The 26,601-nt window shown below is 52.5% G+C and overlaps 2 protein-coding genes across 3 annotated transcripts; both read left to right on the forward strand.

Moving 5' to 3' along the window:
* Positions 1 to 1,555: 1,555 nt before the first annotated feature.
* SLC26A6 (solute carrier family 26 member 6) lies at positions 1,556 to 12,382 on the forward strand. 2 transcript variants are annotated; one of them, XM_005909349.2, is made up of 21 exons: positions 1,556 to 1,692; positions 3,752 to 3,910; positions 4,217 to 4,356; positions 4,588 to 4,698; positions 5,226 to 5,389; positions 5,585 to 5,749; positions 5,828 to 5,980; positions 6,361 to 6,443; positions 6,528 to 6,675; positions 6,933 to 7,046; positions 7,179 to 7,256; positions 7,571 to 7,666; positions 7,756 to 7,862; positions 8,038 to 8,107; positions 9,197 to 9,289; positions 9,382 to 9,486; positions 9,841 to 9,936; positions 11,030 to 11,209; positions 11,469 to 11,523; positions 11,778 to 11,914; positions 12,117 to 12,382. In XM_005909349.2, exons 1-21 carry the CDS (start codon positions 1,670 to 1,672, stop codon positions 12,129 to 12,131), a joined length of 2,292 nt encoding a protein of 763 aa, XP_005909411.2. In that variant the 5' UTR covers positions 1,556 to 1,669; the 3' UTR covers positions 12,132 to 12,382. The 2 variants fall into 2 exon arrangements, with proteins under 2 accessions (XP_005909411.2, XP_070215228.1); XM_070359127.1 differs by lacking the exon at positions 12,117 to 12,382 and having other exon boundaries at positions 11,795 to 11,914.
* Positions 12,383 to 13,971: 1,589 nt separating this feature from the next.
* Positions 13,972 to 15,795, forward strand: TMEM89 (transmembrane protein 89). The gene is made up of 2 exons (XM_005909348.2): positions 13,972 to 14,901; positions 15,273 to 15,795. Exons 1-2 carry the CDS (start codon positions 14,404 to 14,406, stop codon positions 15,456 to 15,458), a joined length of 684 nt encoding a protein of 227 aa, XP_005909410.2. The 5' UTR covers positions 13,972 to 14,403; the 3' UTR covers positions 15,459 to 15,795.
* The last annotated feature ends 10,806 nt before the right edge of the window (positions 15,796 to 26,601 follow it).

Below are 26,601 nucleotides of genomic sequence, written 5' to 3' on the forward strand. Positions count from 1 at the left end.
TTTTTACACTTTGTTTACAGTTTAAAACTTTGTGAACTTTTTACACTTTGTTTACAGTTGAGAATGTTTTGTTTGTTTTTTTTCCCCCTTTGTTTACAAGTGAAAGGTAGAGAAAGTGGGAGAGGGGCTTGGAGGACCCACCTGTGAGGACCCTGAACCTGGCCATCTTGAGGGCTTTCTAACCCCCTAGTCGTCTCAGGCCAAAGGTCAGCCCTGAGTCCCCTGTTGAACAGCAGGCCCAGAAGGCCCAGTGGTAAGTGTAGGCATCTTCTTACCACTAGGAACTGCAGCCGTGCAGGGCTGTGGAAGGTCTGTGCAGATACCCACCTCCTTCACGCATACTCTTGGGAGGCAGTTTTTAAGGAGATTAAAAGTTCTACTTTACTGACTGGTGCCAAATCCCGCCAGCCAGGACCCCAGCTCTCCTTACCCAGAGTGACCCCAGCCCTTGAAGGGTTGAAGGGTCTGCTGTGGGGAGAGGGGGTTGTCCTTGCTATGTCCTAGGTTCTGTAGCTGCCCCTCTCTGGGAGGGGGAGTCCCCCCTCCAGCCCAGTGGCTCCTTTTCCTGTCTGTGTAAATTGTTCCGTGAAGCCGCGCTCTGTTTTGGGAATAAACTTCTATAGAAAATGGTTATTGCCTTATTCTCTTTGGGGATGGGGGATGGGGTAGGAGGGTGGCTATGAATGATTTCCCGGGGTTGACCTTGGGGAGAAATCTGAGCACTGCCCCCTCCTCCTCCCCGAGAATATTCGGCTATTTTTAGCTCATTTCATTGAAGATCTGGACCAGGTTGCGATCTCATCCTGAATTCTGTCCCTTCGACTTGAAGCTGGGCTTGAAGTATGAGCACAGGGTAAGGCCCCGTCAAGGCGGCAACTTGATGGCTTCCTAAGTCTGCCCAGCCTGCCGCCCTGACTTGGCATTTGCTCTGGCTGTCAAACCGACCCTAGGAGCTGCCTTCAGTCCATTGACACCACTGACCCCCAGCTGTCGGGACATCCCGTTCATCAGGAACCCAGGCAGAAGCCTTTCGACATCATGTGCTTCCTTTGGGGAGGGTGGTCGGGGGCGGGGGCCGGGTGGGGGGCGGAGCTTGCAAACTTTCAGGTCTGTGGGCCCAGCGTTGAAGGGAGCCCTTGAGCCCCTCGGATCTTAGAGACATGCCAGATCTCAGGGTCAAAGCCTGAGGGTGGTGCCCTCATGGAGGCATGAGAGGCCCCACAGACCCGGACACCCCACGGAGAGCTAAGGCTCTGGTCATCAGCCGCGCCCCTAGACATTCTGCTCCCCACCCCGAGGGCACCCTCCGCAAGAAGCCAGGACTTAGTGTCAGCCCCATACCACTCAGGAACCAGCTCAGGTCCTTAATCCCGCTTAGTCCCACAACCCGCTCAGGCAAGAGAATTAGTCGGGCCACGAGGAGGAGCCAGAGCCAAGCCATAGGGGAAGGAAAGGGTTAAATCTCCCTCCTTGGGGTTCGCTGAGCCGGCGGAGCGTCCCTTAAGCCCCGCCTCAGCACGCTGACTGGCCCAAGCCTTCCCCGTTCTGCCCGGGGATTGGCCGCTGGGAGTGAGCCTCATGCCTCGCCTCTGTCCCGGCCCCGCCTCTAGGGCCGTAGCGGCCTCTTGCCCGAGCTTGGTAGCTACCGCCTCTTGGATGCCCACCCGCCATGGGGCTGTCGGAAGCGCCGGGGTGAGTGCAGGGCGCGGCCTCGGTTCCTCGTGTTCGAGTGCCCGAGGGGAGGACCAGCCCTTGGCCCCCGAGCAGGCCCCCGGCTTGGGTTAGTTAGGAAAGGGGTTGGGGCACCACCGAGTTCCGAGCAGGCATTTCCCGCCTGCCGCGCCTCTGTTTACCGCTTTGTGGATTTTCCGCAGGCGGCTGCCCAACCGTAGCGAGGGATGGGGCGGGAGCCCGCGCGACCCCAGCCCCTATAGGCTGCGAGGAAAGCCGCTCCAGCGCCGTCCGAGGGCTAGCCGGGAGCCGCCGGGAGGCGGCTGTGTGCGGAGGAGTTCCGGCCCAGGAGGTGCGCCGGTCCGGCGCGTTGGGGCCCTGGACGTGGCTGCAAGAGTGTCCATAGCGAGGGCTTAAGTCCACCCAGCGATGCAACTGGTCCGGGAATGAGATCTCCGGCCCTTCTGGGTGCCGGGCCTTCCTAGAGGGAGGGGCCAAAGAGCTAGGCCCCGCCCTCCAAGCGCGGGTTCGGCGGCAGGGGGAGGCGAGGGGGCGGGAGTGGGCGCCCTTTAAGACTTCAAGTGACTCACGGAGGAGGGGCGAGGGGGGCTCAAAGATCTCTGTGAGTCGGCAATGCCAATAGTCTCAGGATCGTCCTTGCACCCACTCCACTCCCTCCTTCCACCGGGACATCCAGGTTAGAGGCCCTTTCCAGGTGAGCTCCTGCCCGCCAGCTGGGAACCTTACCGTAGGTCAGAGCTTTTCACAGGGCAGAAATTTCCTGACAGGTGAAGGTTTTCCCCCTGAAGAGGGGAGCTACTCTCCAGGTAAGCTTTCCCCCTCTGAGATCCCTTCCTAGGTGAGAGCTTTCCCCACTCAGAGCTTACCTTAGGTGAGAAGTCCCTCCTGATCAGAAGTTCCCAGGCAGGTGAAAACTTTCCCCCAGGTAAGCGCTCACTCTCTAAGAGCTCCTATTCCCAAGGAAGAACTATTTCTGGGACAGCTTCTCCCAGGTGACAGCGTGCCCCAGGTAAAAACTCCTTCCCCAAGCCTGTGAGTTCAGTCGATCGATCGTTCATGTCCTACTCTGAGACCCCATGGACTGTAGCCCACCAGCCTCCTCTCCTCTGTCCATGGGATTCTCAGGGATCGCACCTGCATCTCCTGAATTGCAGGCGTTTTTTTTATTTGTTTTACCACTGAGCCATCAGGGAACCCTAAGAACTCCCTCCCACCCCCCAGATCTCCTATTCCAGTGAGATCATTCCTCTTATTCAGATGGTAGCCACTGGGCAGATCAGAGATTCTCCCCAGGACAGACCTCACCTAGCTGGTGAAAACTTACCTGTTAGGGAAGAGCTTCCTATTAGGCGAGATCCTCCCAGAGATCATCTTCTCAAGTGAGATTGTCCCCCATTAGTAAGACAGCGTCCCTTTCCAGGCTCGAAACTCTTCCCTCTTGGTGAGAACCATGCCCCTGGATTTCCCAGATGGGGCCTCAGTTGCCTACCACCTGGACGGTGTGACTGGAGTTCTGGGGGCAGTCTTAGCCCCGATGCTTTCCTTTTCTTAGAGCCGCCTCCTCCTATAAAGAGGCTTGCCTGGTGTGCTGGATTCCTTCTCCCCTGTCTGCACTCTCAGACAACACACACTGGGTTCGTGGGGCGGCTGGATAAGGACTCAGACTGGACAGGGATTGGCTGGCGGAGAGCAGGGGTTGGGGGAGGAGGCTGGGAGGAGCAGTCAGCCTGCGAGCTAGATTGGTGAACAGAACACCAAAGGCTGGGCAGCCACACCTGGGCTGAAGTGTGGCTTATGCTCATCCTGCTGTCTCTTTGTGGGGGACTTTGGCCCAGCAAGAGTCTTCCACTAGCCAAAGTTCAGGTACTGCCCCTGCCTGGGCGTGGGCCTTGGGGCCTGCAGGAGGCGGCTGGGGGGTTGGACCTGTCTAGATCTTGAGACCTAGAAAAGCCAGGTGGGGCATCCTCAAGCCCCGGGTGGAGGTCTAGGGGCGGCTGGGCCAGGTTGTGCCCACACTGTTTCTGGCCTCACTGCCCACCCCACCCCCACCCTCCACCAGAGAGAGGGACACACAGGCACTGCTGTCCAGGACGCAGGCCATGGAACTGAGGCGGCGAGACTACCATGTGGAGCGGCCGCTGCTGAACCAAGAACAGCTGGAGGAGCTGGGGAGCCGGAGCCCAGCACAAGTGACGCTCCAGTGGCGAACCTGGTTTCGGTAAGGTTGATGGTGGGCCCTGGCCAGGACCGAGGGAGCCCCTGCCTCTGAGACCTACGTGGGCTTGGGCTGGGTGGCTCAGTCGGTGAAGAATCTGCCTGCAATGCTGGAGACCCGGGTTCAATTCCCAGGGTCGTGAAGATCCCCTGGAGAAGGAAATGGCAACCCACTCCAGTATTCTTGCCTGGAAAAATCCCGTGGACAGGGGGACCTGGCGGGCTACAGTCCTTGGGGGTCACAAAGAGAAGGACACGACTGAGCAACTAAAATACCACCAGCACCTAATACCTACCCTGGTGTCCCCAGGTGCTCCCGTGCGCGGGCCCAAGCCCTTCTGCTTCAGTACCTCCCGGTTTTGGCCTGGCTTCCCCAGTATTCTGTGCGTGACTGGCTTCTGGGTGACTTGTTGTCTGGCCTGAGTGTGGCCATTATGCAGCTACCACAGGGTAAGCAACACTTGACCTGGACACTACCCTCAACCCTTGGATGGTGATCCTGACCCTTCAAGGCCTTAGCCTGTGGTCTGTGCACCCCACCCCCACCTCAACCCCCGCCTTCCCCATGGCCAAAAGCATGACTCCTGCCCCTGGGACTATGGTGCATGACCCAGGGCCAGCATTTCTGCATCCTTCCAAGCCCCTGACCTCAAGTCTACATTGCTACCATTCCACCTCTAGGCCTTGCCTATGCCCTCCTGGCTGGACTGCCCCCCGTGTTTGGCCTCTACAGCTCCTTCTATCCTGTCTTTGTTTATTTCCTGTTTGGGACTTCCCGGCACATCTCTGTGGGTGAGTGGAGCCAGGCCTAACCTTGCAGGAGCATGCCCACATTCCCCATGGGGGCAGGGAGAGGGGGCACTGAGCAAGGCCGAAAGACCTAGGGAAGAGGGAGGGAGGCATTGGTGTGGGCATTCTAGGTGGGACTGGGCCTCTGACCATGCAGACACAGATTCAGATGATTAGAGGCCCTGACCCAGGAGGATGTGGTGGGTGAATACACTCATGGGGCCCAGACTTGGCTGGCACAAGCCTGGAAGCCTGAGTCAGGCCATGCACCCTTCCCCATTCCACTTTTCACTAGGGGAGCCATCCTGAGCCCGTGGACACAGTCTGGGCAGGGGAAATGATGCTAGGCATCCTCAAGAGCCTTGGAACTTGGGGTGCATACCTGACCGTCAGCACTGCCCTCCATTAGCACAGCATAGTCTGGGGACATTTGTCTAGAACTGGGTGTCTCCTGGTCGCTCCCTTAAGACCCAGAATCCAGGGCAGGCCGTGTTCTCCCCGCTTCAGACCACCCTGATCTGCCCTTGCAGGCACCTTTGCCGTCATGTCCGTGATGGTGGGCAGTGTGATGGAATCACTGGCTCCGGACGACGCCTTCCTGCTGGGCTTGAACTCCACACTCGATGTGGCAGCCAGAGACGCTACCCGGGTGCAGCTGGCCTCCACTCTCAGTGTCCTTGTTGGCCTTTTCCAGGTGCAGAGCCATCAGGAGTACATGCCCCTGACTGCCAATCCCACCCCGCACCCCCACCCCACCCCATCTGACAGTTTTCTCTGAGTGTCTGACGATCACCTCCCCCCTCATTGCTCGTGATCTCACCTGCCCTGGGCTCTGCCCCAGCCACCGCTAGGACCCTCACCTCCCCTGACTGTCCCGTGCACCCCACAGGTGGGGCTGGGCATGGTCCACTTCGGCTTCGTGGTCACCTACCTATCAGAGCCTCTGGTCCGAGCCTACACCACGGCCGCGTCCGTGCACGTGTTTGTCTCGCAACTCAAGTATGTGTTTGGCCTCCATCTAAGCAGCCGCTCTGGACCGCTGTCCCTCATCTATGTGAGTGAGGGCAGGGAGGAGGGACAGGTGGATGGGCCCAGGACCAGGAGGGCTGGCTGTGACCCCGCCTCCCCTCAGACAGTACTGGAGGTCTGCTGGAAGCTGCCCCAGATGGTGGTCGGTACCATGGTCACTGCCATAGTGGCGGGAGTGGTGCTCGTGCTGGTGAAGCTGCTGAATGAAAAGCTACGGCGACATCTGCCCATGCCACTCCCCGGGGAGCTGCTGACGGTTGGAATCTCTGGGGCCCCTCGGGGGTGGGGATAGGGTGGAGGGTGACGTGGGGTAGGGGGGTGGTGGCAGACTAGGGGAAGGGTAAGTGAGGAGATTTCCTGCCGTGTGGGCATCCCCCAGGTTTTTAGAAACTAGCTGTAGTGGGGACTGAAGACGGGGTGGCGGGGAGGGGGGAACCCCAGTAGACCGCCCCTGGCAGCATCTCCTTTTCTCGAAACGGTGGTGTGCCGCTCTCAGCCTATCGCTGACGTCGCCCCACCTGTCTGAAGGTTTCGCTTCAGGCTTCTCTCTTTACCCACCGGGTGGTTTCTCTGGTTTCTCTCCCACTTCACGGTGGTGGTGCCAGGGCCTCCCCTGACCCTGTCCTCTCCCCGCAGCTCATTGGAGCCACAGGCATCTCCTACGGTGTGGGCCTGAAGCAGGCATTCGGGGTGGACATCGTGGGCAAAATCCCCGCAGGGTGAGCTCCGGCCCCTGTCGGGTCAGGGAGGGTTGGGCGGCCAGGCCCAGAACCTTCCTTTGGCCTCACCAATGCCCCTCACAGGCTGGTGCCCCCGATGGCCCCCCGCCCCCAGCTGTTCGCAAAGCTTCTGGGTAATGCCTTTGCCATCGCTGTGGTTGGGTTTGCCATCGCCATCTCGCTGGGCAAGATCTTCGCCTTGAGGCACGGCTACCGGGTGTACAGCAACCAGGTCTGGGGAATGGGATGCGGGACACGGAGCGGGCAGGGGTCCCCAGACCCCAGGCCCTGGGAAGGGGTGGGGGGATGGAGTACCAGGCGGGAGACAGGAAAAGAGCACACAGATGTGCTGGGGCCGCGTAGGGGACGCGGGACAGTGGCCGAGTCTTTGTGGGCTGCAGAGTGGGCGTGGAGGTGGGGGTGCGTCGGCCTGGACAGGGTGACGCCGCACCGCAAATGACGTGTGCTCGCTCCTCACTCCCCGCTCAGGAGCTGGTGGCTCTCGGCCTGAGTAACCTCCTTGGGGGCATCTTCCAGTGCTTCCCTGTGAGCTGCTCTATGTCTCGGAGCCTGGTGCAGGAGAGCACGGGGGGCAACACACAGGTGAGCATAGGTGTGCCTCCGCATGCGCTGCTTTGCTGGGTGGTCCTCCCCCTGCTCCCCCTTTCCCCCTCGGCTCTCCCCACTTCTCCCCTGCACTCCAGCCCACCCGCCCTGCTTATACCCACTCCACAGGTGGCTGGAGCCATCTCCTCCCTTTTCATCCTCATTATCATCGTCAAACTGGGAGAACTCTTCCAAGACCTACCCAAGGTGAGCCCCCAGCCCACCCAGCCAGGCTCGAGGGCCTGGGCCAGGCCAGGAACTCAGAGCAGTCCATCATGTCCCAGGAGACGGGGAAGGATACAGGGTCAGGCTGGAAGTCTCTGGGGAGAGGTTTGGAGTGGAGGGGCAGGGGTAAAAACCTTAGCGTCAGAGCGCAGGCATTAGGTTCCGAGGGAAGGAGGTAATTGGTGTTGTGGAGGGTCCTACCAGGCGCTCCAGGACAGTCTGGCTCATCGGGGGATTCAGGGTAGTGAGCAGCCAGCACCTCTCACTAGCCCCTGGTGGCCTTCCTCGTCCCCTAGGCGGTCCTGGCCGCCGTGGTTATTGTGAACTTGAAGGGCATGGTGATGCAGTGCACTGACGTGGTCTCCCTCTGGAAGGCCAATCGAATGGATCTGGTGAGACGGCTGGGACGCTGGGGATGGGGTCAGGGCCTCAGCCCAGTGACCCTGCGGGAGCCTGTGGACCACGGCCCTTCTGTTTGCAGCTCATCTGGGTGGTGACCTTTGTGGCCACCATCCTGCTGAACCTGGACCTCGGCCTGGCAGTGGCAGTGGTATTCTCCCTGATGCTCGTGGTGGTCCGCACCCAGATGTAAGTCACCCCTGTGATGTCGTCCCCCAATTCCAGCTGCTGAGGGGACGAGGTACCCACTGGCTTCCTCCAGCTTTCCCACATCTGTGGCGGGGGGGGACCCCAGGCTCCTTAGAAAGCCCCCATTGCCCCCTCTCCTAACGCCCCCTTCTTGTGGCACTGTCTCCGTCTACAGGCCCCACTACTCTGTCCTGGGGCAGGTGCCAGACACAGATATTTACAGAGACGTGGCAGAGTACTCAGGGGTGAGCAGCAAGGGCTGAGCCAGGGGTGACACGGGTGGGGAGGGACGGGGCAAACTGGATCATCCCTTGTCAGCGCCTTCCACGCCTGGCGCAGGCAAGGGAGTGGGGTGGGGTGCTGACGGTGCTTTGGTCCGTGAAATTTCAAGAGAGGAATTTGGGGTCCCCCTACACATACACTCAGAGTGTGGGCCTTGGGGCCCGGGGGTGGGATCCATCTTGGAGGCAGCAGTACAAGCCCCGTCCTGCAGAAGAGCCCTGGGTCAGGAATGCAGAGGGGCAAGATCCAGAGCACCAGGATGTAGGGGAAGTTGTTTCCGGATCTGATCAATGGAGTTACTGTCCTTTACCTCCTGAGAAGCCTCGTGCCAAGCTCTGAGAACAAAGGCGGGGGCTCCGGAATCAAACCAGCTCATTTCCCCTCATGGAGACTTGAAGGTTGAGCCCAGAACATGAGGCAGAGTGGGAGGGTGGGTGGGGGGGACTGACATGCAGGGAGGAGCTCAGCTGGATGGCAAGGCAGGTGGGGGAAGTGGGGGTCGGGGGGGGGCAGGGACGTGGTTCAGGCCTAAAGGCCGAGCAGAGACCTGGAGTGTCCTGAGTGGCGTGGGAGCTGGGGAAGCCTTGGCTGGGCTAGCAGCTGTAGAAGAGCTCCGTCTGCATTCAGGAAACAGCCCCCCAGTGCTAGGGTTGGACACCCAAGCAGAAGCTGAGAGCCGCTAAAACCTGACCTGGCTGCGAGGCTTGCAGGATCTTAGTTCCCAGACCAGGGATCAAGCCCACGGCCCTGCAGTGCAAGTGGGAGTCTTAACCACTGGGCCACCAGGGAACTCCCCCAGCCTGGGTATTGGCAGAAGGACTGGGGGATGGGGTGGCAGAGGTTGAGGACCCCCTGGAGGAGGAAGAAGAAGCTCCGACAGGACCTCACCAGCTCCTGGGAGGGCACGGGCCACAGGCTGGGCCTTGTGTTGGCTGGGGAGCAGAGGGCTGGGGTGGAAGGTATCAGGGCACACGGGGGGAGGAAAGAAAGGAGGGCACGATGCAGCTAGGAGAGACGAGGGTTCAGCCACCCCCAACCTGACCTGTCCCCAGGCCAGGGAGGTCCCAGGCGTGAAGGTCTTCCGCTCCTCAGTCACCGTGTACTTCGCCAACGCTGAGCTCTACAGTGACTCACTGAAGCAGAGGGTGAGGCCTGGGGTCCGCGGGGCGAGGGCGAGGGGCAGAGGGTCCCTCTTCTCTCGCAACCTGCACATCCCTTGCGCTGTCCTTCGCTGCAGTGCGGTGTGGATGTGGACTACCTCCTCTCCCAGAAGAAGAAGCTGCTCCGGAAGCAAGAGCTGAAGCTGAAGCAACTGCAGAAGGAGAATAAGCTCCCCAAACAGGCAGGGCCCTCCCACCCCTCCCAGCCGCTCACCCTCATTCTTCAGCCCTTCTCCTCGCTCCCCGATGCCCCCAGGGACCCTGCTTTCCTCCCCTGGCAGGTCAGGGCTCTAGGGGGAGTCTGATTTTTTCTCCCGCCTCCTAAGCCAGTGGTGGCATGAACCATCACAGTCCTCTTCCTATAGTGGGTCACAACCCCACAGCCTTCAGCCTGGCTGCTCCAGGTCCCAAGCTTCAGTTCCTGGTCCACCTACCTACCTGCAGAAAGCCAGGGGACAACGCCAGGCCTGCCTGGCCTGATTGTCACCTGACATCTCAGACACCTCTTTCCTGGCCCGCCCCCTTTCCCGGCCTAGGCTGCCGCCTCCAAGGGCACGTCCGTCTCCATCAACGTCAACCCCACTGTCATGGACATCGAGAGCAACAACGATGTGGAGGGCTCCAAGGCCAGGGTGAGACTGGAGGGAGCAGGGAGCTTCAGGGATGAGGGTGCCCAGGTGATCCCGGGAGGAAGTCCATGGACCTACCAGCTGTGGGTTCAAGGTTGTCATGCCAGTGGCAGGAGGAGGGGAGTGATGGATCCGATACTGTGCAGGGAGACCTCTCATGATATGCCATAGACTTCTGCTTGGGGCTTTCCAGTCTGTAATCTGATGCCTGGACAAAGACCTTGAATTTGTGGATCCCATAAGACTCCACAATCTGTGCTCATGGGAGGAGCGGGGACGGGGAGGGGCTGGGCATGTGGGAAAAATCTGGGGTCAAAGAGGACGCCGATCTCAAGTAGAGACTCTGGTGGATATCAAGTGGGATGTCCGCGTGGGCACGTGTGTCCGTGTGTCTCTTCTGCTTTGCTCCAGCGCCCCCTACCCACTCCACTCTGGCCCCCTGAGGATGGGGCATGGTCTCTGGATCCCCTTCCTTCTTTTTTTTCTTCAAATAATTTTTATTTGCTAATTTCTTTTGCTTTTGGTCATGCTGGCTCTCTGTTGCTGTGCAGACTTCTCTAGTTGCAGAGAGCGGGGGCTACTCTCTGTTGCGGTGCACGGGCTTCTCATGGCGGTGGCTTCTCTTGCTGCGGAGCCCAGGCTCTAGGCACATGGGCTTCAGTAGTTGTGGCACGCGGCTTAGTTGCTCCATGGCACGTGGGATCTTCTTGGATCAGGGATTGAACCCACGTCCCCTGCATTGGCAGGCGGATTCTTATCCACTGCACCACCAGGAAAGTCTCCCCTTCCTTCTTAAATGTCCCTATAAGCGTGGGCCCAGGCGGTAACAGAGCATGGTCTGTGTGCTCCCCGAGTCTGGGTGTCCTCTCCTGGGTGTCCCCATGTGTCCCTCCTGTCTTTGCATACCAGCTCCCCGTGTCCCTGTCCTCCTGTGTTCCCTGCATACCCCATATATGTGTGCATTTACGTGTATGCTCTCACGTCTGATTGTGTCTCCACACATCCGTGCATGTTCCCTGCCTTCCCCTCCGCTCCCTGCCCGCCTGCCCTCTGGCCCTTACCATGGGCGGCCCCTGCAGTGTGTCTGGTTCCCCAGGAGGCGAGCGCAGGGACTGAGCTAGAGGATACAGGAGCCTGGGCTCCAGAAGATGCCAAAGCCTCAGACATATCCTCGCTGAAGGCCCTAGGCCTGCCTCAGCCAGATTTCCACACCCTCATCCTGGACCTGAGCTCCTTTTCTTTCGTGGACACTGTGTGTCTCAAGAGCCTGAAGAATGTAAGGGGCTGGGGGCGTCCCTAAGAAGGGCCTTCGGGGAGGACAATCCTGATCTTCAACCCTGACCCTAAACTAGCTCCAAGAGCCCTCTGAGCCTGGTCCCCCCACCCTGAGCTACCCCTCTGAACTCCCTCCCCCCACCTACCCTGACCCCCACTCGGAGCCCTTGAACCCCACTCTGAGCCTGGTCCTCCCTGAGCTACCCCTTTGAACTCTCTCCCCCCGCCTGCCCTGAGCCTGGCCCCCTTTTGTGCCACAGATTTTCCGCGACTTCCGGGAGATTGAGGTGGAGGTGTACATGGCCGCCTGCCACGGTGCGTGGGGTGGACACAGAGAGAGAGGTCCGGGCAGGGGGTGGGGGTTCCGGCCGAGAAGTCTTCCAGGCAGCACAGGGAAAAAGTCTTTCTCTGAAACTGGAGGTCAGAGGTGTCCTGGGAGGCTGGGGTCAAGGGTCACGAGTGGGGGATTAGCTATAAGCCACAGAGGTGGTGGTTAGGGGGATGTTCTGCCAGCGCCTGGGGGTTCCTGGTGGCTCTGGAGTCAGGAGAGACCTACTCATTGCCCACAGCTCCTGTGATCATGCAGCTTGAGGATGGGCACTTCTTCGATGCTTCTATCACCAAGCAGCACCTCTTTGCCTCGGTCCACGACGCTGTCCTCTTTGCGCTCCAACACCGGAGGTCCGGCCCCGTCGACCCTGTTTTGGTGAGTTGACCTCTGGCCTGCTGAGCTCTGTCTGTTTATCTCCTGCTCGTCCCCTCCTGACCCCATTTTGGGAAGTCCGCCCTTCCTGGATGACTCAGAATGGCTCTGTCCCGCAAGGACCCACTGCCTTCCCCTCCTGCCTGGAGAGGAGGCTGTCCTCTGGAAACTGACAGGACCCTCCTCTCCTTCTCTCCCGGCCCAGGTTACCAAACTCTGACCATGCTGCCGTTCCGCCTGAGACTGCCTGCCTCTGAAGGTTTGACAGGGTACCCATGAGAAACCCCCCACCCCTGGGCTGCCTCCGGACGTCACCAGGAGTCCCCTCCGTGCACGCACATTCACACACATAACTCAGGGATGGAGGTCCTGGGACTCCAAGTTCAATGCTCTAGGCTGGGGATGAGACACTGGCCGAGTTGGAGGAGCAAGCGTGTTTTTAACCTCAGGAATAAAGATTTGTTTGCCTGATACCAGGGTCTGCTGTGGCTTGGTGGGGCGAGGGTGTGGTCCGCAGCCCTGGCTTCTGACCCTTCCTACACCCCAAAGTTGGAACTGGAGTCAGAAGTTGGGGGAAAAGTTTGGGGAGGGCAGGATCAGGCAGGGGGAGTGTGGAACAGGGGGAGTGTGAAGCTGGGGGGCCAGGCCCAGGGCAGGGACATCCCCAGTCCACATTCCGCACCCCATCCATCCCCTGCTGCATGCAGCCCTTGGCGCCTGTGTCCTCGTCTATAAAGTGGCTGGAATCAGAGCTGCTTCTCGAGAATAACCTGTTCACAAGGACACCTAAGCAGGTGAGGGCATGCCAGGTGCCACTGGGCAGCCCCCGGGGGCTGTGCTGTGAACATCTGCATTCAGTGTGCTGTGAACACCTGCGTTCAGAACACCTGCAGTGAGGAGATTGTGGGCATTCCCTGGCGGTCCCGTGGTTAGGACTCAGCTTTCACTGCCAAGGGTGAGGATATGATCCCTGGCTGGGAAACTAAGATCCCACAAGTCACACAGCATGGTCAAAAGAAAAAAAGAATGCGCGTGATTGTTTTACCTGGGGAAAAATTGCCTATTCCTATAACTAGACTATCTGGACTTTGCAGGTCACTGTCGGCCAAGAACCACGTGTTGATTTCAGCCATAAAACACTGACATCTGGGCGTGTGGCCCTGTGGACAGCAGTGGTCCTTTGGGCCAGCTGATGCTGAGTGATCAGGGCTAGGCTGAGGGGTCCAATCTTTCTGGGCCTCTGTCCTCCTCAGGAGAGAATGAGAATAGTACCCACTTTGTGGGTTGCTTAATGAGTATTCAATGAGCGAATGCCACAGATGGCTTGTGGCAGCTCTAGACTCGCGTCACCTGCCGAAACACGTGCGCCTGCCCTTTTCAGGTGCTGGGCCAGCGGAGGGGGCCCCCTTGCCTGGCTGTTTCTCTCCTGGCCTTCAGTGCCTTGCCCCCACCGCCCGCTCCCCACATCCTTGCCCAGGAAGTCAGGGTGCTTTGTCACGCAGTCACGCTGCCTGTCACGATGTCACAGTCTCCAGCTACAAGGAACAGTGCCTGGCACCTGGAGGTGCTGGGTAAATACTGGTTAAGTGAAGCATAGGTGCTGGAGTGGCAGGGAAACCACAAACATGGGCCTGCAGTTACAGGGAGACTTTGTGTATTGCCCTGTATTTTTTTTTTTTTTTTTTTTACAGATTGAAGGTTTGTGGCAACCCTGCATTGGAGCCAGTCTCTCAATACCATTTTTCCAACAGTTGCTCACTTTGTGTCTCTGTCATGTTGTGATTCTCACAGTATTTCATACTTTTTCAATTTGTTATATTTGTTATGAGGATCGGTGATCAGTGATCTTTGTTAGTGCTATGACTTGCCGGAGGCTCCAATGACGGTTCGCAATTTTTAGCAATAAAGTGATTTTTTTTTTACTATGGTATGTACTTTTTCCTAGACATGATGCTATTCCATGCTTCATAGAATACCGTGTAGAGTAAATGTAACTTTTATATGCACTGAAAAACCAAAAAAAGTCACGCAACTCGCTTTATGTATTTTGGTGGGCTAGAACTGAAGCACAGTATCTTTGAGGTGTACCTGTATTTAGAGATGCTTTGAAGAAAGTAAAGCAGGGTCATGTGAGAGAGACGGGACTGTGTGACCCAGGACGGTTCTAGAAGGGAGGCTCAGGGAGCAGGTGACACTTGAGCTGCCATCCAGTCATCTTTTTGGACAGTGCTTCTGGCGTAGGGTGTGTTCCAGGAACACCAGTGTGGTCTGCATGGGTCAGCAGGGGAGACCAGGGCACGGAGCGCCTCACAGGCCAGGGCAAGCCTTCAGGCTTCTTTCCTGAGAGTATGTGCCCGCATTTTTGGGTGTTCACGAGTGGTCCTTGGGGCTGAGTCTGGGAAGCAGGGAGCACGTCTATACTTGGCTTGATCGGCCTGTCACCGGTGGAGAGCAGCATTAGGAGTTGTGGGGGCTAGAATTTTAGGGGTTGGATGCTAGGTGAGGAGGAGGGGAGAGGGGGCATGCCTTCGGTTCTGCACCCCCAGCCTGCCCCCCATCCCATGGTTCCTGGCCGCACTGCCCCTCCTGAAAGCCATGGGCCCAGCCGGAACCTCCTGCCTCGCCTGCTCCCCCGGGGGAGGGGTGTTTGCCTGTTGCCAGGCGCCCAGGTTCCGGCCCTGGCACTTGCTGCCGCCATGCTGCACATACAGTCCTTCCTGCCATGGCTGCTTCTACTGACGATGCCCATGTGCACCCACGCCTGGTCACGGCCCATGTGGTACCAGGTGGGCCTGGACTTACAGCCCTGGGGGTGCCAGCCAAGCAGCCTGGAGGGTTGTGAGAGCAGCCTGGGCTGTCCTGGCTACTGGATGGGCCTGGGGACGAACCGCATCTACCCGGTGGCTGGGGTCACAGTCACCACGACCATGATGCTGATGCTCAGCCGTGCGCTGATGCAGCGGCGGCGTTCACAGGCCTCTAAGAGTGAGGTGAGCCAGGCTCCATCCCCACCACCTTTTAGCTCTGTTCTACCCATCCCCCCACTCATGTCTCCTGCCGCCCCTCCCTCATCCCTTCCTCCCCAGGGGCCTTACGTCTGTCCACAGCCAACAGTCCCTGGCCATTTCCTATGGGTGGTACCCTATCCCATCCTCCCCCTGGCCATTTCCCATGGTGGGGGGTACCTGTCCCGTCTTCCCCCTGTAATATCTCTAGCCCTCACCCAGCCTGCGTGGGGCCCACGACCACACGAGGCCACATCGGTCGCTCCCTGATCCTCTATCACCCTAAGCCCCTGCTTCCCAGCATGCCTCTGTCCCTTCCCTCTGTTCTCACACCTGCCTCTCGGTCCTGTCCTCAGCATCCGCAGCTGGCTGCCCACCCCTGCACCACTTGGAAACGACGGGGCCCGATCTCAGACCGCGCCCTCCTCCTCGGCGTCCTGCATATGCTGGATTCCCTCCTGCTGCATATTGAGTGCCACCTGCAGCGTCTAGCCGCCCAGCAGCGCTCCCAAATAAAGGGGACTCCCGCCCAGACCGGGTGACCCAACACTTTCCTCTCTCTGCCTGGTGGCTTGTTGTGGTTTGTTGGAGCAGGCTCAGGCCAGTGTGTCTCGTTCTGTCAGACCTGTCGGGACCCTATGCCCCTTTCCTACTTTTTGAGCCAGCAGACCCATTGAGGCCTCAGTGCCCCTCGATGGTGGGGCAGGTGGGGCCTGGGCTGGCTCACACTGCTCCATCGCCCCCCATCCCAACTCAGCCCTCCTCTTTAGGGATCACGCTCACAAATACAACTGCTCCTCTGGGGCTTCTCAGGGGTCCCCAGTGTGGTGGGGAGGAGACTTGGCCATCAGGGCAGATGTGGGTGGTCTGGGGAGGGCAGCCCAGAGGTGACCATGTGGCTGAGTCAGCTAGGGCTCCTGGTTGAGTCTGCGGGGCCTAAGCTGGGGCTGGGGGTTAGAGGGTGGGCCCTGGCAGCCTTCATCTTTATGACATCTCAAACATGCGGAGGCATCTAAGTGGCTCTTGCTCTAAGACCCCTCGGAAGCAGGATGAGGGCTAAACCTCCCCAAGGGACCCTCACCGCCCCCTTCCTCCCTTCCTCTACCATCAGATCAGATCAGATCAGATCAGTCACTCAGTCGTGTCAGACTCTTTGCAACCCCATGAATCGCAGCACGCCAGGCCTCCCTGTCCATCACTAACTCCTGGAGTTCACCCAGACTCACGTCCATCAAGTCAGTGATTCCATCCAGCCATCTCATCCTCTGTCGTCCCCTTCTCCTCTTGCCCCCAATCCGTCCCAGCATCAGAGTCCTTTCCAATGTGTCAACTCTTCACATGAGGTGGCCAAAGTACTGGAGTTTCAGCTTTAGCATCATTCCTTCCAAAGAAATCCCAGGGCTGATCTCCTTCAGAATGGACTGGTTGGATCTCCTTGCAGTCCAAGGGACTCTCAAGAGTCTTCTCCAACACCACAGTTCAAAAGCATCAATTCTTCGGCGCTCAGCCTTCTTCACAGTCCAACTCTCTCATCCATACATGACCACAGGAAAAACCATAGCCTTGACTAGACGAAACTTTGTTGGCAAAGTAATGTCTCTGCTTTTAAATATGCTATCTAGGTTGGTCATAACTTTCCTTCCAAGAGTAAGCGTCTTAATTTCATGGCTGCAGTCACCATCTGTAGTGATTTTGGAGCCCAGAAAAATAAAGTCTGACCCTGTTTCCACTGTTTCCCCATCTATTTCCCATGAAGTGATGGGACCGGATGCCATGATCTTTGTTTTCTCAATGTTGAGCTTTAAGCCAACTTGTTCACTCTCCACTTTCACTTTCATCAAGAGGCTTTTGAGTTCCTCTTCACTTTCTGCCATAAGGGTGGTGTCATCTGCATATCTGAAGTTATTGATATTTCTCCCGGCAATCTTGATTCCAGCTTGTGTTTCTTCCAGCCCAGCGTTTCTCATGATGTACTCTGCATATAAGTTAAATAAACAGGGTGACAATATACAGCCTTGATGTACTCCTTTTCCTATTTGGAACCAGTCTGTTGTTCCATGTCCAGTTCTAGCTGTTGCTTCCTGACCTGCATACAAATTTCTCAAGAGGCAGGTCAGGTGGTCTGGTATTCCCATCTCTTGAAGAATTTTCCACAGTTTATTGTGATCCACACAGTCAAAGGCTTTGGCAGAGTCAATAAAGCAGAAATAGATGTTTTTCTGGAACTCTCTTGCTTTTTCCATGATCCAGCCGATGTTGGCAATTTGATCTCTGGTTCCTCTGCCTTTTCTAAAACCAGCTTGAACATCAGGAAGTTCACAGTTCACATATTGCTGAAGCCTGGCTTGGAGAATTTTGAGCATTACTTTACTAGTGTGTGAGATGAGTGCAATTGTGTGGTAGTTTGAGCATTCTTTGGCATTGCCTTTCTTTGGGATTGGAATGAAAACTGACCTTTTCCAGTCCTGTGGCCACTGCTGAGTTTTCCAAATTTGCTGGCATATTGAGTGCAGCACTTTCACAGCATCATCTTTGAGGATTTGGAATAGCTCAACTGGAATTCTATCACCTCCACTAGCTTTGTTCGTAGTGATGCTTTCTAAGGCCCACTTGACTTCACATTCCAGGATGTCTGGCTCTAGGTCAGTAATCACACTATCGTGATTATCTGGGTCATGAAGATCTTTTTTGTACAGTTCTTCTGTGTATTCTTGCCATCTCTTCTTAATATCTTCTGCTTCTGTTAGGTCCATACCATTTCTGTCCTTTATCAAGCCCATCTTTGCATGAAATGTTCCTTTGGTATCTCTGATTTTCTTGAAGAGATCTCTAGTCTTTCCCATTCTGTTGTTTTCCTCTATTTCTTTGCATTGATCGCTGAAGAAGGCTTTCTTATCTCTTCTTGCTATTCTTTGGAACTCTGCATTCAGATGTTTATATCTTTCCTTTTCTCCTTTGCTTTTCGCTTCTCTTCTTTTCACAGCTATTTGTAAGGCCTCCCCAGACAGCCATTCTGCTTTTTTGCATTTCTTTTCCATGGGGATGGTCTTGATCCCTGTCTCCTGTACAATGTCACGAACCTCATTCCATAGTTCATCAGGCACTCTATCTATCAGATCTAGGCCCTTAAATCTATTTCTCACTTCCACTGTATAATCATAAGGGATTTGATTTAGGTCATACCTGAATGGTCTAGTGGTTTTCCCTACTTTCTTCAATTTCAGTCTGAATTTGGCAATAAGGAGTTCATGGTCTGAGCCACAGTCAGCTCCTAGTCTTGTTTTTGCTGACTGTATAGAGCTTCTCCATCTTTGGCTGCAAAGAATATAATCAATCCAATTTCGGTGTTGACCATCTGGTGATGTCCATGTGTAGAGTCTTCTCTTGTGTTGTTGGAAGAGGGTGTTTGTTATGACCAGTGCATTTTCTTGGCAAAACTCTATTAGTCTTTGCCCTGCTTCATTCTGTATTCCAAGGCCAAATTTGCCTGTTATCCAGGTGTTTCTTGACTTCCTACTTTTGCATTCTAGTCCCCTATAATGAAAAGGAAATCTTTTTGGGGTGTTAGTTCTAAAAGGTCTTGTAGGTCTTCATAGAACCGTTCAACTTCAGCTTCTTCAGCGTTACTGGTTGGGGCTCTACCACAGGCTAGGCATCAGGATCTGCTGATGTACAGAGGAGAACTGGCTCCTTCCTCACCCACTCACAGACAGGGTAGGGTGGAGGTGGTGGTGAAGCAGACTCAAAAAGGCAATTTCTCTGCAAAGAGGTATGCTAGCCCAGTTGGGGTGGAGCAGGGCTGACTGCTGGGACCTGAAGGATGAGTGGGGTGATAAGAGGAGGAGGAGAGCTCCAGGCAGAAGGATAAGCACATACAAGGGCCAGGTGGGGAAAGAGACTTTGACCTGTTGCAGGAACTGTAAGGTGCTCAGGATTTCAGGGGAGAGAAGGAAATCTGAGGCACAGGAGACAGCAGGCTGGGGATGGGGGCAGGAGTTGGTCAAAGAGAGTCTGCAGTAGGCCAGAACAATAGTCCTCAAGATATCCATGGAATCTATAAATATATTATAGTCCATAGCAGAAAGGATTTTGAAGCTGGAATTAAGCTGAAAGACATTACAATGGGAAGATTGTTCTGGATTATTTTGGTGGGCCCAGTGTAATTGCATGAGCCCTAAGAAGTGGAAGAGGAGGGCAGGAGAGTTGGTCAAAGTATGAGGTACTATCATCTGCTGCTGGCTTTGAAGATGGTGGCAGAGATCTTCCACCACCCAAAGATCCAAGGAATCTAGATGGCCTCTAGAAGCTGGGAATGACCCTTGGGTAACTGCCAGCAGGAAAACAGAAACCTCAGTCCTTCAACCACCAGGATCTTAGTTCTGCCAACAACCTGAATGACCCAGGGCACAGACTCTGCTTGAGCCTCCAGAAAGAAACAACAGCCCTGCTCATGCCTTGATTTTAGCCCGATGACATCCATATTGGATCTGGGGCCTACAGAACTGTGAGATAATAAATTTGATTTCTTCTAAGCAATTAAGTCTGTGGTGATTTGTTGTAGCAGCAGTAGAAAACTACTATGGATGTTGGTATCAAGAGTGAGAGACAGTGCTGTAACAAATCCTAAAAATGTGGAAGTGGCTGTGGAATTGAGCAGTGAGCAAAGACTGAAAGGATGTCAGAGAGCACAGTTGTTCAGTTGCTAAGTTGTGTCCACCTCTTTGCAACCCCATGGACTGCAGCACGCTAATCTTCCCTGTCCTTCACTATCTCCTGGAGTTTGCCTAAATTCATGTCCACTGAGTCGGCAAGCATAACAGAAAAAGCCAAAAGTGTCTTCAACCAGCTGTTAGCAGAAATATGGACATTAAGAATGTTGCCAGAGAGGGCTCAGAAGAAAGATAGGAACGTGTTACTGGAAACGAGGAGTAAGAGGAATCTTTGTTAAATAGTCATGGGAAGCTTAGTGGGATCATAACCCATTTTTAATGGAAAGCAGAACTTGGAAATGATGAACTTGAATATTTAGCAGATGAAACTTCCAAGGGAAGTGCTGAAGGTGCTGCCTGATTGCTTCTTGCTTCAAAATGCTGCTGAAAGAAATTAAAGAAAATCTAAATAAATAGACATTCCATGTTTTTGATTGTAGGACTTCGTATTGTTAAAATGGCAATACTACCCAGAGTGGTCTACAGATTCAAGGTAATCCCTATGAAAATCCCAATAGTGTTTTGTTAGAGAAATAGAATAGCCCATCCTAAAATTTATATGGAATCTCAAGGGACTCTAAATAGCCAGAACAATTTTGGAAAAGAAGAAGAAAGCTGGGGGACTCACCTTCTGATTTGCAAGATGTACTATAAAAGTACTGGAATGAGAACAGTGTGGTATTGGCATACGAGTAAGACAGACCAATGAAATAGAGAGCCCAGAAGTAAATCTCCACATGCATGCTCAGTTGATTTTCAAGAGTGCCAAGGCCATTTAATGGGGAAAAGAGAATCTTTTCAAAAAATGGTGCTGAGAAAACTCAATATCCAAAAGAATGAAGTTAGAGCCTTACCTGACATCATATACAAATAAAAGGATCAAAGATTTAAATTCAAAAGTTAAAACTATAAAACTCTTAGAAGAAATCATCGATGCAATTTTCATACTCTTAGAGAAAAGCAATGATTTGTTAAGTTTGACATTAAAAGAACAGGTAATGAAAAAAATAGATAAATTGGATTTCATCAGAATAAAAAATCTGTGCATCAAAGAACACTATCAAGGAAGTCAAAAGGGAGCTCACAAAATGGGAGAAAATATTTGCAAATTGTATATCTAATGAGGGACTAATATCCAGGAGACCCGAAGAATTCCTACAATTCAATGACACCAACCAACCAAATTCAAGAATGGGCAAAGGACTTGAATAGATGTTATCTAAAGATGATATGCAAGTAGCCAATAGCCACCTGAAAAGATGGTCAACATCACTAGTCATTATGAAAATACAAATCAAAACCACAGTGAGATATGATGTCACCCCCATTAGGATGGCTATTATGAGGGAAAAAATGGCAAATTACAAATATTGGTGAAAATATGAGAAATTAGAACACCCTTGCATCGCTGGCAGGGATGTAAAATGGCACAACCACTATTAGAAAAATTTGGTGATTCCTCAAAAAACGACGAATAGAATTACCATATGACCCAGCAATTCCACTCCTCTGTAAATACCAAAATAATTGGAAGCAGGGTCTCACACAGATGCTTGTATGTCAGTGGGCGTTCAGTGTAGCGTTATTCACAATAGCCAAAAGGTGGAAAGAGCCCATGTCCACCTTCAGATGAACAGATAAACATCATGCTAAGTGGAATAAGCCAAGCATAAAAGGACAATGTTGAAAGATAAACAGAGGCATGCTGAAATTTTTAAGAGTTTATTTGAACAAAATTTGATTCAAATCAGGCACATCCAATCTGGCAGATAGGAAAGAGTTCGACCATTCCTTGGTGGCTCAGGGGTTAAGACCCAGACTCCCAATGCAGGGGCCCTGGGTTCGATCCCTGGGCCACAGCTAAGGATTCTGCGGGTGTACAGCAACAAAGGCCTGGCACACCACCTAAGTAAGTAAATAGATAAATATTAGAAAAGAGTTCCCAGGAACTGAACAAGAGGGGAAGACTTTTATAGGTAAAAGGGAGTATGAACAAAGATACTATAGTTGGCAAAAAAAAAAGCAGTTGGTTACTGCAAATTTCTTGTCCTTTAGGGAACAGCATGATTTATCAGGCAGATGAAGTAGTATTGATCAGGTGATTCCTACTCAACTGCTTTAAGAGTTAATTTCTAGGAGAGCCCAAGCTAAAATTAAGACTTGGTTTGGTGGCATGCTGCTTAGCATAAACGACTCTATTTGGGGCCTGTTATCTTTTAAACAACAAATATTGTATGATCCCAGTTATATGAGGTACCTAGACTAGACAAGTTCATTGAGACAGAAAGTAGAATAGAGGTTGTTAGAGATTCAAGGAAAGTGGACATTGTGAGTTATTGCTTAATGGAAATAGAGTTTCTGTTTGGTATGAAGAAAAGTTTTGAAAGTAGATAGTGGTAATGGTTGCACAATATATATGTATATTTTTTTGCCACATAATGCAGCTTGCAGGATCTTACTTCCCAGATCAGGGATCGAACCTAGGCTTCAGCAGTGAAAACACCAAGTTATAACCACTGAACTGCCAGGGAATTCCCTGCAGAGCATTTTGAATGTAATTAATACCACTGTAATTAATACACACTTAACTGTAATAATTAACATGTAATAATAAAGATGCTAAATGTTATAGCATGATTTAAACACTAAAATAAAAACATAAAAAGAAAAAATCAAGACCAATAAGCTTAAGTGTATATCAAACAAATATTGAGTGAGAAGAATAAGGTGAGGGTTAGAGCCCTCTCAGACAGCCTACATGGACCTGCTTTCTAGTTTTGAGACTTTCTGGGGGAAATAAAAGGAGTCTCAGAGATGGATAGAGAAAGGCGGCCTACTCAGGAATTGCTCTTTCAGCACCTCCCTGGTGGCCCAGTGACTAGGACTCCACATTGCCACTGCCAGGGGTGTGGATTCGATCCCTGGTTGGGGAAATAAGCTACTGTGTACAGCACGGCATGGACAACAAAACAAAACAAAATTGCTGTTACAAAAATCTGCTTGCAATTTAGGGGGGAAAAGCTATTTTGATCTCACCTCCCCCCATATGCCAAGTAAATTTCGGAAAATCAGTGACTCATCCAAGACTCTTGCCAAATCATTGCAATGACCATTACTTGTACTTGACCTTTCAGTAGCATTTCCTTTTTGACCAATCTCTTGAAACAACATCTACCACATCACACTTCCTGGTTGTCTTTGTCCTTCCCTTCTCACCCCAGGTATCAGTGGGGGTGAGGAAGCAGGTACTGGGTGTGGATTTTGAGAGAGAGGAGTCAAGGACGAGTCTTAGATTTTTAGCCTGAGCAACTTGGCTAATGGAAGTGTCATTGACTGAGATGAAGACAGTTATGGAAGGAACAAGTATGGGAGGGAAAGTAAAGAGTTCAGCTTTAGCACGTTAAATAAAAATGGCTGTCAGCTCTCCGGGGGAGATGGTGAGTAGACGATGGGAATACAGGAGCCTCTGTCGGTATAGACAGCACGGAAGCCATGAGACTGGATGAGATGACCAGAGAGCAGGTTTTGGTCAGGAAGGGAAAAGGTGCCAGGATTGAGCCCTGGGCACTCATTGTATATGAGTCGGGAGGTGAAGCAGAATTAGAAGAGGAGCTAAGGAGGAGTGTCCAGGGAGGTAGGACAATAGGAAAGAATGGGAAATAAATGTGGAGAAGAGATGAGGCTCTAAGGAGGAAAATGTGTCCAATCAGGTTAAACAAGACTGAGAACTGGCCATGGGATTTAGCAACCTGGAGTTCATGGATGACCTTTACAGCTGTGGTTTTGGAGGAATAAGTAGGGGGTGGTTTTGGAAGAATGAATAGGGGGTGGACTTGGAGTGGCTTTGGGAGCCAGTGGGAGGAGAGGAATTGGAGGCAATGAGCTCTTTGGAGGGATTCCCAAGTGGCTCAGTGGGTAAAGAATACACCTACAATGCAGGAGATATGGGTTCAATCCCTGGGTCAGGAAGATCCCCTGGAGGAGGAAATGGCAACCAGTCCAGTATTCTTGCCTGGAAAATCCCAGTAACAGAAGAGCCTGGTGGGCTCCAGTCCATGTGGTTGCAAAGAGTCGGACACGACTGAAATGACTGCGCACGCACGCACGCACACACGCACACTGCTGGAAGGAAGGTACACCGGAAGGAATTGTGTCACAGCAAGAGGAGCCTAAGAAAACACGACAGTGAAACGTAATGTGGTGTCCTGGACAGGATCCTAGAACAAAAAAGGCCATTAGATGAAAACCAACTAAGGGAATCTGAATAAACTATGAAGTCAAAGTCGCTCTGTCATGTCCGACTCTTTGTGACCCCACGGACTATACAGTCCATGGAATTCTCCAGGCCAGAATACTGGAGTGGGTAGCCTTTCCTTTCTCCAGGGTATCTTCCCAACCCAGGGATCGATCCCAGGTCTCCCGCAGGCAGATTCTTTACCAGCTGAGCCCCAAGGGAAGTCCAAGAATTTTGCACTTTAGAAATAATAAATGTGTCAATACTGATTCATTAATTGTAACAAAGTTATCAGAATAAGGTAAGATATTAATAAGGCAAATTGTGCATGGCTGTATGTGGGCAGGTATATATGGGAAATTCTGTACTTTCTGCTCAGATTTTCTGTAAATATAAAATGGTTCTAAACACCAGTAATTAAAAAAACTGTACTAAAAAACTAGGAGATTCTATTTCACTTTATTTTTCATGTCTAGATGATAACGTCATTTTAGTTCACAAGATATTAATCAATGCACACTTAAGCATCATCTCTTTGATGTTTAACATAATTTTGTTTATTTTTGGCTGTGTTGTGTCTTCGTTGCTGTATGGACTTTCTCTAGCTGCAGTGAGCCAGGCTGCTCCTCCTCGAGGTGCTCGGGCCTCTCGTTGTGGTGATGCTCTCTTGTTGCAGAGCAGGGGCTCTAGGGTATGGGGGCTTCAATAGTTGTGGCACAAGGGCTCTAGAGCAGAGGCTCAATAGTTGTGGTTCAGTTCAGTTCAGTTCAGTCTCTCAGTTGTGTCCGACTCTTTGTGACCCCATGAATCACAGCACGCCAGGCCTCCCTGTCCATCACCATCTCCCAGAGTTCACTCAAACTCACATCCATCGAGTCAGTGATGCCATCCAGCCATCTCATCCTCTGTCGTCCCCTCTTCCTCCTGCCCCCAATCCCTCCCATCATCAGAGTCTTTTCCAATGAGTCAACTCTTTGCATGAGGTGGCCAAAGTGCTGGAATTTCAGCTTTAGCATCATTCCTTCCAAAGAAATCCCAGGGCTGATCTCCTTTAGAATAGACTGGTTGGATCTCCTTGCAGTCCAAGGGACTCTCAAGAGATGGGCTTAATTGCTCTTTGGCATGTGGGATCTTCCCAGATGAGGTTTCAAACCGGTGTCTTCTGGACTGGCAGGTGGATTCTTTACCAGTGAGCCACCAGGGAAGCCCCTTCTGTTTCATTTTCATAAAAGAAAGTTCTATTTTCATTGAGTGATATTTTGAAAGGTCACAAAAAATCTCATATATCTGTAAAAGGAAGTTCAGTTCAGAAATATGCCATTATTTCAAAAGCAACAAATACTTTTAATAAAAGTTTTATTTTACTTTTTTTTTTTTAAATTTCTGGCCATGCACAGCGGCTTGTAGGATCTTAGTTACCCAACCAGGGATTGAATCCCAGCCACTGCAGTGAAAGCACCGAGTCCTAGCCACTGGACTGCCAGAGAACTCCCTAAAAATTTAAAATCATGTATTAAAATAAAACAGAAGTGTGAAAATGGTAGCCTCTTTCCCCTTCCCCTGAATTTTTCTGTAAGTCATCTGACTGAGACTTTACAGTGAGTTCCTAGGAATTCTCTGTTGCCTATGCAAGTCCTCTTGATGTGTGTTTTGTTTTCCAAACAAGGAATCTTTTCCACAAATTAGTCTCTAAAATTGTTCCTTTTTTCTTAGCAACGCATTGCTAAATTCTTTCCATGTTAACCATCTGAATTTACTCTGTTCCTTTAAAAAGAAGACCGTGACTTTTCAACAGCCGCCCAGCCGTCCTAGGTTCCAGCCTGGTACTTTAGCCCTGGGGGTGATAGAATTCCAGTTGAGCTATTTCAAATCCTGAAAGATGATGCTGTGAAAGTGCTGCACTCAATATGCCAGCAAATTTGGAAAACTCAGCAGTGGCCACAAGACTGGAAAAGGTCAGTTTTCATTCCAATCCCAAAGAAAGGCAATGCCAAAGAATGCTCAAACTACCGCACAATTGCACTCATCTCACACACTAGTAAAGTAATGCTCAAAAATCTCCAAGCCAGGCTTCAGCAATACGTGAACCGTGAACTTCCTGATGTTCAAGCTGGTTTTAGAAAAGGCAGAGGAACCAGAGATCAAATTGCCAACATCGGCTGGATCATGGAAAAAGCAAGAGAGTTCCAGAAAAACATCTATTTCTGCTTTATTGACTCTGCCAAAGCCTTTGACTGTGTGGATCACAATAAACTGTGGAAAATTCTTCAAGAGATGGGAATACCAGACCACCTGACCTGCCTCTTGAGAAATTTGTATGCAGGTCAGGAAGCAACAGCTAGAACTGGACATGGAACAACAGACTGGTTCCAAATAGGAAAGGAGCAGCAAGGCTGTATATTGTCACCCTGTTTATTTAACTTATATGCAGAGTACATCATGAGAAACGCTGGGCTGGAAGAAACACAAGCTGGAATCAAGATTGCCGGGAGAAATATCAATAACCTCAGATATGCAGATGACACCACCCTTATGGCAGAAAGTGAAGAGGAACTCAAAAGCCTCTTGATGAAAGTGAAAGTGGAGAGTGAACAAGTTGGCTTAAAGCTCAACATTGAGAAAACAAAGATCATGGCATCCGGTCCCATCACTTCATGGGAAATAGATGGGGAAACAGTGGAAACAGGGTCAGACTTTATTTTTCTGGGCTCCAAAATCACTACAGATGGTGACTGCAGCCAT

The sequence above is a fragment of the Bos mutus genome, chromosome 22, assembly GCF_027580195.1.
Source record: "Bos mutus isolate GX-2022 chromosome 22, NWIPB_WYAK_1.1, whole genome shotgun sequence".
NCBI classification, from domain to species: Eukaryota; Metazoa; Chordata; class Mammalia; order Artiodactyla; family Bovidae; genus Bos; species Bos mutus.

Excerpts from the sequence above, each read along its gene's own strand:
- SLC26A6 (XM_005909349.2), top strand. The coding sequence starts at position 1,670 with ATGGGGCTGTCGGAAGCGCCGGG. Across the intron at positions 6,676-6,932 it reads ACCGGGTGTACAGCAACCAG|GAGCTGGTGGCTCTCGGCCT; the intron begins GTCTGGGGAATG and ends CTCCCCGCTCAG. Across the intron at positions 7,257-7,570 it reads TCTTCCAAGACCTACCCAAG|GCGGTCCTGGCCGCCGTGGT; the intron begins GTGAGCCCCCAG and ends CTCGTCCCCTAG.
- TMEM89 (XM_005909348.2), top strand. The coding sequence starts at position 14,404 with ATGCTAGGTGAGGAGGAGGGGAGAGGGGGCATGCCTTCGGTTCTGCAC. Across the intron at positions 14,902-15,272 it reads CACAGGCCTCTAAGAGTGAG|CATCCGCAGCTGGCTGCCCA; the intron begins GTGAGCCAGGCT and ends TCCTGTCCTCAG.